The sequence below is a fragment of the Mustela putorius genome, unplaced genomic scaffold (assembly GCF_011764305.1).
Source record: "Mustela putorius furo isolate JIRA1106 unplaced genomic scaffold, ASM1176430v1.1 tig00000174_pilon_pilon_pilon, whole genome shotgun sequence".
NCBI lineage: Eukaryota > Metazoa > Chordata > Mammalia > Carnivora > Mustelidae > Mustela > Mustela putorius.
In genome coordinates, this window is record NW_025421304.1 from 4159311 (window position 1) to 4172813 (window position 13503).

Consider the following 13503-nt stretch of genomic DNA (forward strand, 5'->3'; position numbering starts at 1 on the left):
CATGACGATGAATGTCCCTGTGTGACTTAAGGTTTTGGTCTTCAGAAAGTCCGTTCCTTGAAGGCTAAAATCCTCTCTCGTTTAATTAGCATCGTGTATTAGCAATGATATCAACATACTGAGCCCCAGTACTAAAGACGATATTTAGTGAATGTTTAATATGGGCAGAGTAATTTCTAAGTATAAGGTTTTTGATATTAATTTATAAATCTCCAAAAGTTTTTTTAAGAGTATTATTTATAAGCTGACTCTTCTTGGCATTACCTAGTAATCAATAATCATATTTTCTTAAGTCTTCTGTACCATTTCATTTGTTTTTCAGTTTCTAAACTGACTAAACAGCTAATGCTTCTGGAGACTAAAACACAGAACCAAGAAAAAGAACTAACCCAAAACAAGGAGGAGTTGGAAATTTTAAGGACCGAATGCCAGGACTTAAAAACACAGTTGGATGGCAAAATTGCTATCAACGTTCATGCTTCGATTGTAAATGAATTAAAAAGGTAAGGCTACAATGTCTGGTGAAGTTTGAGTGCATCATCATGCATGTGGTTTTAGGTGGAGTATAGAGAGATTGCCCATCCTCTGTGTCATGTAGCTGCACCAGCATAGGTGTCCAGGACTGAGAATCATGAACAGTTATTACTGAAGGACACTATGCCTGTTTTTGAGGGCTATGGTCTGCACTTTGTGTATGATTTCTTCTCCTCCTACTCTTCCATCCTTTATTGGCTTTACACCCAAAGGTAATTTTAAAGTGGTAGAACTGGAAACCTGGATATCCAGTAACAGGGAATGGATTAAATGAAAGGGTACACCCATAAAATGAATTGCAATGCAGCCATTAAACAGGATGTCACAAATGAATCTTTTGGGAAGTTTGGGAAATTATTATTTTTTTTTATAATTTTTTTTTAAGATTTTATTTATTATTGGACAGAGAGATCACAAGGAGGCAGAGAGGCAGGCAGAGAGAAAGGAGGAAGCAGGCTCCCCGCTGAGCAGAGAGCCCGATGCGGGGCTCAATCCCAGCACCTTGGGATCATGACCTGAGCCGAAGGCAGAGGCTCAACCCACTCAGCCACCCAGGCGCCCCTGGGAAATTATTTTTAAGTGAAGAAATTAGATTACAAAAACAGTATGTATAGAATGATCACAATTTAGGTGCCTGGGTGTCTCAGTGGGTTAAGCCTCTGCCTTCAGCTTAGGACATGGCCCTGGGGTCCTAGGATTGGGTCCCACATCTGGCTCTCTGCTCAGCAGGGAGCCTGCTTCCTCCTCTCTCTCAGCCTGCCTCTGCCTACTTGTGATCTCTCTCTGTCAAATAAATAAATAAAATCTTTTAAAAAATAAAAAAAAAAAAGAATGATCACAATTTTGTTTAAAAAGAAGATTGTATATATATATATATTAAGGTAACCAACCATCCCAGTTTGCCTGGGACTGAGGTTTTCGCAGGATGTGGGAATCCCAGTGCTAAAACCGGGAAAATCCAAGACAAACTGGGGATGAGGTGATTATTCGTGTGTGTGTATGTGTTTATGTGTATAATTACATGTTTGTATAATTACATATATATATAAATACATATACATGCTTATATGTGCATGGTCACACACACATATACCATAAGTACATAGAAAAAAGACTGGAAGGAGAAAATGCTAACAAGAATTCTCTTTGGCAGGTGAAATTCTGTGTCTATCAGTAGTCAGCATTCTCTCGAAAAACAACTGACATATGTAGGGTACATATATAGATATTTCTAGAGAGAGAGTTTAAGGAATTGGCTCACACAGTTATAGGGGTTGGCAAATCCAAAGTCCATAGGACAGCCAGCTGGCTGGAAATTCAGGCAGGATTACTATGTTAGTCTTGAGGCAGAATTCCTTCTTTGGGCAACCTCAATTTTGGCCCAGGGAGCCTTCAACTGACTAGATGGGGCCCACCCACACTATCAAGGATAATGTTTTACTTAAAGTCAGTTGCTTCTAGATGTTAATTACATCTACAAAATACCTTCACAGCGGCATCTATCTAATATTTTTCCAGACTGGGCACCATAGCCTAGCCAAGTTGACATGTAAAATTAACCATCAAAATGAGTAATTTAAATTTTCTTTGTGTTTATCGTAAATATTTTACATGTGTTCTATTATAAATATGCATTGCTTTTGTCATGGGGAGGAAATAATTTTTTTTTTTTTTAAAGATTTTATTTATTTATTTGACAGAGAGAGATCACAGTAGACAGAGAGGCAGGCAGAGAGAGAGAGAGGGAAGCAGGCTCCCTGCTGAGCAGAGAGCCCGATGCGGGACTCGATCCCAGGACCCTGAGATCATGACCTGAGCCGAAGGCAGCGGCTTAACCCACTGAGCCACCCAGGCACCCCGGAAATAATTTTTTTAATAGCGAAACTTTCAGCTAAGATGGTTGACGTAGGGGAGTAAGAGTGCATGTGACGTGCTTAGTTTGGTACTTTAGTAAATGCTGGGGAGTCCAACTACTGGACCCCAGTGTTTTGACTGTACTGTTACGTGCCATCTGGGCCAGAGCCGTCCTTTACTTTTCTATTCCAGGAGAGGAAGGAAATTTTTTTTTAAAGTTCTGTTCATCTTTATGATTTTATTTCCCTCAAACACCCACTCCTATAGCTGATGTTTTTTTGTGGCTATCAACATCACATTTTCTTTTTTTTTTTTTTTTAATCTTTTTAAGATTTTATATATTTACTTTAGAGAGAGAGCGCAAGTGAGTAAGTAGGAGAGAGTGGCAGCGGGGGAGGGAGAGGAAGAGGGAAAGAATCGCAGGAATCAACACGGGGCTCCAGCTCATGAACCTGAGATGGTGACCTGAGCCAAAACCAAGAGTCAGACGCTCACCTGTCTGAGCCATCCAGGTGCCCCCGTAACCATGTATTCGAACGGCTCCTTAAATGTGAGTATCAAAGGTATAAAAACCTTCAAAAGGAAGCCACTAATGGGAAGGCAGTGGAAGACATGGTTGTTGAAAAGACAGACATGTCACCAAGTCTCTTGTAAGTAGAAATTAATTGAGGAGTGTTGTGGTAGAGAATGAACTAGAGTAGGGACAGCAAGCCTTCATGTCAGCCTTTGCCGGGAGGCTTTGGGCTCAGAGTTGATGGGTGGGGTGGAGGACAGAGGAGTAAGAGTGGACACGGAGAGTGGTGACCCTGATGGTTCTCTAGTGGAAGGTGCAGTGATTGGTCAGAGCATCGGTAACGTGGGAAGAGGGGTAGGAGTCTATCAGGGATGGGATGTGTGAATTCAGGGAAGTCTATAGAGGCTGCACCAAGACCTGCTAGAAAAACAGACACGACATCAGTCAAGGGCACCTTGGAGTTGGGTTGAAGGGAGCTGAAGGGCTGCAAGGCTTTAGTGCACCTGCCATCTCGTTGCCTCCGTTAGGGGTGCTCCTTTCCCACATGGATACACTGATAGTAAGAGATGCACCGTGTGTCTGAGAGTAGTCCTTCATTAGCCGCAAAGCAGCTGTGGAACTGGCTCCTACAGTCGGGGTGAGTCTGAGGAGGACTGGGGGAAGAGTGGTGTCGCAGGCAAAGATAAACATTTTTGTTTATATAGAAAAGGGCTAAATTAAACCTGTGTTCCATGAGCTTCTAGGTTTGCTGCATGTGTGTTGTTTCTCTTTTCCTGGTGCAGGCAGTGCAGATCATAAATACGGACTGGCTTCTCCACTGTCGGGCACACTTGACTAGAAGGAACTGTGGCCCCAGAAATGGCAGGAGGTCCTCTTCCTAGTGCACTGTCTGGTTGACTTATCGTTGTGTTGGTGATTACACCTGGAAGCTTCGCTTGTTCTTGGCTTTTCCTGCTGCTTACAAAGGTTGAGCTTACCCAGGATGGGTGGTGGGAGAAAACAAGGAGTCACCCGACTTCTGAAGAAAGTTAGCACACTTGTTTAGGGAGAGCTAAGGGTTTGGGGTGACTAGTGGTATCTGTACAAGGAAAACCTTCCTTATTCTGGCTTTTGGGGCAGGGGAGGGGCTGTTCTAAAGTGCAGCTGACTATCCACATAACTCTTCTGTGTAGACAGAGCCCTGCTCAGCAGTCAGTGATATGTCTTCTCAGGGAGATGCCAGGGCCGAAAAGCAGTCTCCTTACATAATACACACCAAACACCAAGTCCTTCATCCTAAAATAAGAACAGACTCCCAGGTGTGAACAAACGACAAGGATCGTTGGGTATAATGGGGGGAAATGCAGCAAAATAGGGAGACCTACATAAGCACAGAAACTCACTTCAAAGAAAACAGATACTGTGGAGAACTGAGAATATAGAGAATAAAATACCATACAAAAGTATAGTCAAGAGCAAGATTAGAAGTGATGACCAGAAGCTAGAGAAGATTCAGCAGAAGGGCTAAAAGACAAATGGGTCAATTCTGCTAGAGCATAAGGAAACAGACGATTGGGAATGGAGAGAAGGTAATGGATAGGAGACCTGTCCGGGAAGCCCAGCCTCAGATTGTCAGATTGTCTCAGAAAGAAAGCTTAAAGAAAATGGGAAGGAAGACACGACTGGTTGGAGGGCATTTCCAGGTCTCCGAAGACCTTGACTGCTAGGACCTGCAGACTGCCTGGTGTAGTGAATGAAAAAGACCCACACCTAGATACACCCACGTGAAGTATCAAGCCCATCACCCGCAAATAAGTCATGAGCTGAGCCTCCAGAGGGCTTTATCCTGAGCGTAGGGTGAACTTGAAACCAACCAGCCCTCAATCCTCTCTGGATGACGGCTCTTTACTCCTAAACGTTTTTAAGGAGAGTGTCCAGGACACAAAGAAAAGCAGACAGACAGTGCCTGGGAACCAGCAAAAGTACTAGAGAGCCCAGATATGAGAGTTATCAGACAAGGCCTATAAAACAACGGTGGCTCTCAGGCTTAAAGAGATAAAAGGCTCCAACATGTCTTCAGGGAACTAATACAGCAGCCTGAAAAAATACAGCAGCCTGAATTCAGAGTTCCCTGGATGGGCTTAACTAAACATTGGACGTAGCGGGGGGGCGAGCTGGCGAACTGAAAAATAGGTCGGAAGCAAGGGTCCATAGGATGGGGTGGAACGTTCCACGGTTGCAAGGATCAGTAGCTGACAGACAGGAAGCGACGGAGGGATGTATTTCATCAGGAGTAGTTACGGCGGTGGGGAGCCTTCCCCAAGTGAAGACAGTCAGTGGTATGTGAGTTGGGTTAGCCCCGTGAGCACCCTGTGAGCTAAAATTTCCTTCTGGACAAAATGCCTTTTAGGAATGAGGTCAAAATCGGCATATTTTCAAGCCCAAATGAGTGTCATCACCAGCAGACCTATTTTAAAGGCAGTTCTCATCAGGAAGAGGAATGTAATTCAGCATTGGATGCATGGGAGGCAAGGAAAGCTAGAGTAAAAAAGACACAGTAAATATAAATGTAAATGAACATTGATTCCATGAAACAACAATAACATCTTTGGCGATTTAAAAATACGTGGAATTCAGTGGCCGGATGCCCCGTTGTCAAAAAACAAACAAACAAATATGGAATTTGGGGGCGCCTGGGTGCCTCAGTGGGTTATGCCGCTGCCTTCGGCTCAGGTCATGATCCCAGGGTCTTGGGATCAAGCCCCACATCGGGCTCTCTGCTCAGCGGGGAGCCTGCTTCCTCTCTCTCTCTCTGCCTGCTTCTCTGCATACTTATGTGATCTCTGTCTGTCAAATAAATAAATAAATCTAAAAAAAAATGTATGGAATTCAAATGCACAATAATAATAGCATATAATCAGGGAAGGGGTCAATGGAGTTGTCTTCTAAAGTCTAAAATCATTCCAGAGAGGAGAAAGATGTTGATTCACTTCATGGTTTAAAAATACACATGATGAAATTTGTGGGAAGAAAATGTCTGTAACTTTTAAACTAGTATAGCGAAAAAATGATTTTTTAAAAAAATACGAATGAGGGGCACCTGGGTGGCTCAGTGGGTTAAGGCCTCTGCCTTCAGCTCGGGTCATGGTCCCGGGTCCTGGGATCGAGCCCCGCATCGGGCTCTCTGCTCAGCAAGGAGCCTGCTTCCTCCTCTCTCTCTCTCTGCTTGCCTCTCTGCCTACTTGTGATATCTGTCAAATAAATAAATAAAATCTTAAAAAAAATTACAGATGAGGGCAAGAAAAGATAGGACAAGTGGTAAAATCGAAAATGCAAAATGGAAATATTTAAAAGCAAATATATCAGGAGTAAGTAACACTAAAGAGGCTAGATGTTAAACTAGCGTACGTGAAGCAGAGCCCTGGGGTGTTGGTGAGCCCCAATAAGGCCACGCGGGAAAGTGAGATAGAGAAGTCGGTAACCCACAGGCACCCGGAGGGGCCACATGGCGATGTAAGGGCAGGGTGTCTGGGGCATATGAGGGTCAAGGGAGCCGGGTTTTAACAAGCTTCAGGGGCTCTTACCCCGGGGCAGCTTGGAGGTGGGGAAGAATGCTCATCGCATGGAGTAGTCCTACCAGGAATTTACGTTTACTGGTGGCCTTCTGGGTTGTGACCGCACTGCTGTGTGCCGGGGAGGCTCACGTCAGCTCAAGGCCTCATGCAGGCCGCACCCAGTGGGTTCTGAGGCAGAGTACAGTGGAGTGTGTAGCTCAGCTTTACACAGCAAGTCTGTGTTGCCTTTCAACTGTGCATCTCCGTCAGAAAGACAGGCAGGTCCAAGATGAAAGGGCAGAATGAGCCATAACACTCAAGTACAAAGCAAAAGAGAGGTGGTAACGTTCCGTCAGTATCTGGCAAGACAGATGACAAAAAGAGGCTCAATCTACCAAGTAGATGTTTAAATGTGTGTGCACCGGAAATAAGTTCCTATTGATACATTTGAAAATTCAGGCAAAATAGTGACATTCCTGGAAAAACATAACTTCCCAAAACTGTTTCAAAAGGAATACCTGAATATTCCTTTTTTCTTTTTTAAAGATTTATTTATTTATTTGAGAGAGCTAATGAGAAAAAGAGAGCATGAGAGGGAAGAGGGTCAGAGGGAGAAGCAGACTATCCAGTGAGCGGGGAGCCCGATGGTGGATCTTGATGCTGGGACTCCAGGAGCATGACCTGAGCTGAAGGCAGTTGCTTAACCAACTGAGCCACCCAGACATCCCTGAATATTCCTTTAATCATCAAAGAAATAGAATCCAAAGACCATTCCTTAAGAAAACTATAAGCCTAGAGACCTTCACGAGATTGTTCTAAAAATACTCAAGGAGGAAGTCATTCCAGTCTTACATAAACCCTTCTGAAGAACAGGAGTTAATGCCACCTAACTCATTTTATGAGATCGATGTCGCCTTGATATCAAAACCCAACAAATATAAGAAAGGAAAATTACTTTTTATTTTCACCCATGAATCTAGATGTAAAAACTTTTTTTTAAAGATTCTTATTTATTTGAGAAAACAGAACACAAGCCAGGGAGAGAGGCAGAGGGAGAAGCAGACTCCCTGCTGAGTAGGGAGCCCACCAGGGGGCTCGATCCAAAGACCTCAGGATCATGACCTGAGCCGAAGGCAGATGCTTAACTGACCAAGCTACCCCAGGGCCCCTAGATGTAAAAACTCTTATTAAAAGTATTTACCCCAAAAAGTTCTGTTTCTTCACCTATATGGTAATAATATGAGGGTTTGTTATAATTATGTATTAAAATATGCATTTGTCTTTCAAATACTTTTCTATATGTGTATTATCTTTTACATACTTCTCTATATGTGTATATGTGTATTTCACAATTTAAAACATTTTAAATCCTGGCTTTTTACCAGAAGAATTAAAATCACAAGTGATCAGTAGAGGTTTCCTCTAGGGAACCTGAGGGGAAAATATTTTATATAAAATTTTTTAAGTAACTGTTTTAGGGCTTCAGACTGGCTCAGTCAGTGAAGCATATGACTCTGGATCTCAGGGTTGTGTGTTTGAGCCCCATGTTGGGCGTAGAGATGAGTTAAAAATAAATATCTTTAATAAAAATAACTAAGCAAGCAACTATTTCTCCCACCAGCTATTAACTGTCAGCTATTTTTTTTTTTTTTAAACAAATTGCTTTTACCTCTTTGTTTTGCTTAAGAAATATATTGTTAGAAATACACCTGAAGTCCTTTGTAACCACTCTTCTTAGTCCATTATTTATCCCTGGCTTTCTAAAAGGAATCACTACCATAAACTTGGAATTACATTTCCAGTCTGTTTTTTATTCTTACATATGTTTCCATAAATGACCCATGGCATTTTTTTGGTGTGTCTTATGAATTTTATATGAATGCTTATATGAATGAATTCATGCTTTAGTATATTGACCTTTACACTCAATTTTCCAAACATCTATCTATGTTGAAATAGCTATTAGAGCTGATTCTTTTACCTTCTGCCTGGTGGTATTCCATCGTATGAAATACTACATTTCACTTATTTTAGTGGAAGCTTAAATTGTTAATAAGTTTGCTCCATTCGGTAGTGCCACAGTGAGAGTTCAAGTACGTGTTGTCAGAGTTTCTCTACGTATGTATTTAGAGGTGGCGCTGTTGGGTCACGGGGGAAGTGTGTTTTCTAGAACTTGATGTATTGCTCTCTGAGGTGACTGGCCCACCAGTACTTTCCCAACATTCTCTATAGACCCTAGTTGTTTTTCATTGGGAATTTTTCTTTAGGGATTGATTTGAGTACATTACTTGGGCTTTAAAGAAAATTCCAAAACCAAAACAGAAGATAGTGAAGAAAAAAGATAAAAACCTCAGTTTCATGGTTTTTATCTAGGTGTGTCCTCTGCTCTTTGACTAATTAAAACTAATAAACTAGAAAGTAATGGAAAACTATCTGGAAAATCCCTGCTGGGTGTTCAGCCTCCAAGCTGAAGTCACTGAACTGAACAGGTCAGTCCTGATGATTACATGGGAACTGACCGAGAGAACCAATGAAGAAATAACTCTTTTCTCTAGCCTCATTTTGCCAGAAGTGTATGTTGAAATTGTATGCCTTTCTTGTTCTTTTGTTGCTTTTTATCATGAAAACATAGAATTACTTTAGTATGACCCAAAATTTGTTTTAGCATTAGGATTTGGGGGAGACAGTTTTACCTATGTAAAAAATGAAGCAGTCTTAAATTCTTTCTGGAAGAAGGATAGGGTACACATAAGTGTATCTATACAAAGGCATAAGCAACAGTTATTGGCAGGAAAAGCATTAGATTACCATCAAAAAACCATGTGGCCAGCCCCTAGCAGTTCCATCCTGGGCCCTCCGGGAGGGGATGGACAGCGTTTGCACAGGGGCCTTCCCCAGACCACCACGGGCTGGTGGCCTGAGCTGCCTCTCATTTGCCCGGCAGCGGCTGCCTCCTGTTAGCTTCAGTGTGCCAGATCCACGCCTGTGATGTTTTTGTCCCCCAGCCAGTTGCAGAAGGAAGAGGAGAAAGAAGGTGCCGAGATGGAAGAGTTGATGGGAAAGTTGGCACTGCTGCAAGCACAGAAACAGAGCCTGCTCTTAGAGAAGAACAGTCTGGCTGCAAGAAACCAAGCGCTGGGAGAAGAACTCGACAGGGCACAGAAAATAAATAGGTTTTTATCTTTTTTTTTTTTTTAAGATTTTATTTATTTATTTGACAGAGAGAGATCACAAGTAGACAGAGAGGCAGGCTCCCTGCTGAGCAGAGAGCCCGATGCAGGCCTCGATCCCAGGACCCTGAGATCATGACCTGAGCCGAAGGCAGCGGCTTAACCCACTGAGCCACCCAGGCACCCTTTATCTATTTTTTCTTAAGTGGGTTTGTTTTGTTGTGTGTATTTGTTTTTTAGTATTAAAAAGAGAAAATTAAATATTCTCTTTTATTTTCTTTGTCTTTATCTAATATTGGCTATAAAGTGGAAAAGGAGCATTGAGATTACTGGGTATCAAAAGAAAACTATAGAAAAGGCTGTTCTGTTGGCCAGTGTTAGCCAACATTTCTCAGGTCTATAGATCGATTATAGTTAATGGTCATAATGATGACCCTAAGACTGAAAGTCCTAGAAGTTCTTTCCTACACATTTCTCAAAAGTCAGCTTTGGGTAACTGGATTCCTTTTTCTAAAGCATCTTTTAGAACATGATCCAAAAAAATGAATGGAGTAATACATACAAAGTAGCCTATTGACGGTGTTTTGTGATACCTGTTGACTCGATTTGGAGTCAATAACTATGCTTCACTTAAAATTAAACTCCCTTCCCTCTTTTCACCCTGAAACTTAGTAGAATTAGGTTGCTGAAGAATACTTTTAAATGCTAACATACTTGCTGTTTTTACAATGCAGATATTCACTATGTTCTAGCCATTCAGGCTAATGAGTTTTTTATTCCACCATTTGGGGGAACTCTCTAGGAAGTCTCAAAAGAAAATTGATGTCCTCAAAAAGCAGGTGGAAAAAGCCATGCAGAACGAAATGTCTGCTCACCAGTACCTGGCAAATCTTGTCGGCCTGGCAGAGAACGTAACCCAGGAACGCGACTATCTTATGTATTTGGTAAGCTCCCTCACTTCCTTCAAGTACACTGAAAGTCAACATGCAAATGTGATTTTAAGAGCGTTTTCTTGGGGCGCCTGGGTGATTCAGTCAGTTGAACACCTGACTGGATTTCGGCTCAGGTCTTAATCTCAGGGTCCTGGGATTGAGCCCCATGTCAGGCTCCACACGCAGCTGGGAGTCTGCCTGAGATGCGCTCTCTCCTTCTCCCTTCGCCCCTCCACCCACTCTCTCTCCCTCAAATATTTTTTTTAAAGATTTTTATTTATTTATTTGACAGAGAGAGATCACAAGTAGGCAGAGAGGCAGGCAGAGAGAGAGAGAGGAGGAAGCAGGCTCCCTGCTGAGCAGAGAGCCCGATGCGGGACTCGATCCCAGGACCCTGATATCATGACCTGAGCGAAGGCAGCGGCTTAACCCACTGAGCCACCCAGGCGCCCCATCCCTCAAATATTTTTTTTAAAAAGCATTTTCAATACAAAATTATCCGTAAAAGGCTTTGTCTTTTTAAATTTTAATTGTACATTTTCAGATTCTCCAAAATTTTAGCTTTCAACCATGGGGGAAAAACATTTTCAAAAGGCAAATAACCCAGACTTTTCAATAATGGTAAATGGTATTTTCCGAGGTGAACTAATGGAATTCGTCCATTTAACCAACCAGAGCAGGCGCCACCAGGTGTTTATTACACACGCGTCTTCGTGTTCTCTCCCCAAAGCTGGCTTAATGTGTTCCCTGGGTGAAGGTGAAACAGAACCATAGGCAGGTTAAGTAGAGTTCATCCCCATGTTGCTTCTGGCTGCTCTAGTCCCAAGGACGGAACTGAGGGGGTGATTGCTGGTCCTAAATGACGGAGCTATGCCCTGCCGGAAGAAGCGATGCCACCACCATGATGCTTGGCATTTCCACAGATTTTATATTTTTAAACAGTTTAATTCTCAAAATTTCTCTCTTTTTTTATGATTTCATTTATTAGAGAGAGAGAGAGAGCACGAGCAGGGGAAGGGGCAAAGGGAGAAGCAGACTCCCCACTGAGCAGAGAGCTGGACCTGCAGCTGGATCCCAGGATCCTGAGATCATGATCTGAGCCAAAGGCAAATGCTTAAGCGACTGAGCCATCTAGTCACCCCTTCCACACTGATTTTAAAAGGTGTCAGCCATTGGGGCGCGTGGGTGGCTCAGTGGGTTAAAGCCTCTGCCTTCGGCTCAGGTCATGATCCCAGGGTCCTGGGATCGAGCCCTGAATCAGGCTCTCTGCTCAGTGGGGAGCCTGCTTCTTCCTCTCTCTCTGCCTGCCTCTCTGCCTACTTGTGATCTCTGTCTGTCAAATAAATAAATAAAATCTTAAAAAAAAAAAAAAGGAAAGGTGTCAGCCATAGGGCCATGTAGTATCTCCAAGTGGTGAAATGACAGGCAACGAAAAAGAAATCTTGCTTACTTGCACTTGATGATTTTTTAACTTTGAGCACATGTTGCTTACGTACATTTAAACGTTTGTTTAAGCAGAGTTGTGGATCTCTGGTAGCCTAGCATTAGAAGCAATAGTTGAGTGGGTGTCATGACAGAGGAGACCAGAGGACTTCCTGAGGCAGTTGGAAATTGGCAAACTTGGAATCACTCAGCCCCTACCACAGGTGAATGGTCTGGGGAGTCTGGTAGGGTGTGGCGTGGGCTTATTCACGTCTGCTAGGAAGACATCAGCTCCTCCATAGGGAAGTGGACGCAGGCTTTTAGCTATTGTTTATATAAGAGGAAATATAAATAGCACACAGCTCTTGGGGGAAAATGTGATCCTCACTTGTAATAAAAGATGCTAATTAAGACACTCTTGAGGTACCATTCTGTACTTTCAAGGTCACCAAAAAAAAAAGTTTTTTTTTTTTTTAAATTATAATAGTTGTTGGTAGGAGTGTGGTTACATGTTAGTGGTGATCTCTGAGTCCTTTCAGGGTCTTTTATTTATTTATTTTTTAAAAAGTTTTCATTTATTTATTTATTTGATATAGAGAGAGAGATCTCACAAGCAGGCAGAGGGGCAGGCGGGCGGGGCAGGGGAAGCAGGCTCCCCGCTGAGCAGAGAGCCTGATACAAGGCTTGATCCCAGGACCCGAGACCATGACCTGAGCCAAAGGTAGAGGCTTTAACCCACTGAGCCACCCAGGTGCCCCCCTTTTTGGGTCTTTTAGAAACAGTGTAAATCAGACATGGCATGGTAGGAGCCAAAGCACACACTCCCCCTACAGTAGCAGCCCCCCCTCCTGAAATATCAACCACCTTGACCTATGCTGGACTCAGGCATTTTCTGTAGCAGTGCTGAGCGCCCTTTTCCTTTTCTGCTGTGCCTCCTGGGCTTATCTCCCTGGAATAGCAAGAGTGCAGAAAAGAAGCTTGCTGGAGAATTGACGTCCCATGTGGGCCAGTGATCTCCCAAGTTTACATGATGAAGTTGAGATCCTCCCCAGCCCTCAGATGGTCTCTCTCAGGCCCACCCCTCATATCTGTGGGCCCAGGATGGGAATATAAACGGGAGCCATATACTGTTTGTGCGAATACTTAGACATTAAACCAACAATCTGTTAATGAACTGTGTTCTCTCTTCCTGCCTGACCTTCGTTGTTATGGCCTAAAAACAAGGCTCAGGTTTAGAACCCTTAGGCCTCTCAGATTTGGGGGAGTTGCTTTCATCCCACCCTTTCTCCACCCACCACAAGGGACTTCTGTGTATTTACAGACACTGCTGTCCCCTTGCCCCTGCAAACTCCATGCACCCGGGAGCCCCAAGGTCAGCCCTTCTACTTGGGGTCCTGGGGTGGTACTGGCTGCCTGTGCCCTGCCTGGGACTGTGGGCCAAGCATCCCAACCTTACTTACCCTGTCCTGGTCTCCTAGACCTTAATTTATTGAAAGTGGCATCTTAATTACTACTTCTTTCTTTCTCTCTGTCTTTTTTTTTTT

At 43.2% G+C, this 13503-nt stretch overlaps 1 protein-coding gene across 6 annotated transcripts in view; it reads left to right on the plus strand.

The window, feature by feature from the left end:
• Positions 1–13503, plus strand: part of CEP89 (centrosomal protein 89) — a 66397-nt gene that overhangs the window by 41045 nt on the left and 11849 nt on the right. For 5 of the 6 annotated variants that reach the window (XM_013062875.1, XM_013062876.1, XM_004765214.2 and 2 more), the window contains 3 exons: positions 323–503; positions 9441–9608; positions 10408–10549. In XM_013062875.1, coding sequence (XP_012918329.1) covers positions 323–503; positions 9441–9608; positions 10408–10549 — 491 coding nt within the window. Of the gene's footprint in view, positions 1–322; positions 504–9440; positions 9609–10339; positions 10550–13503 lie in introns of those variants that run through there. The other variant, XM_013062878.2, reaches the window with a different exon arrangement.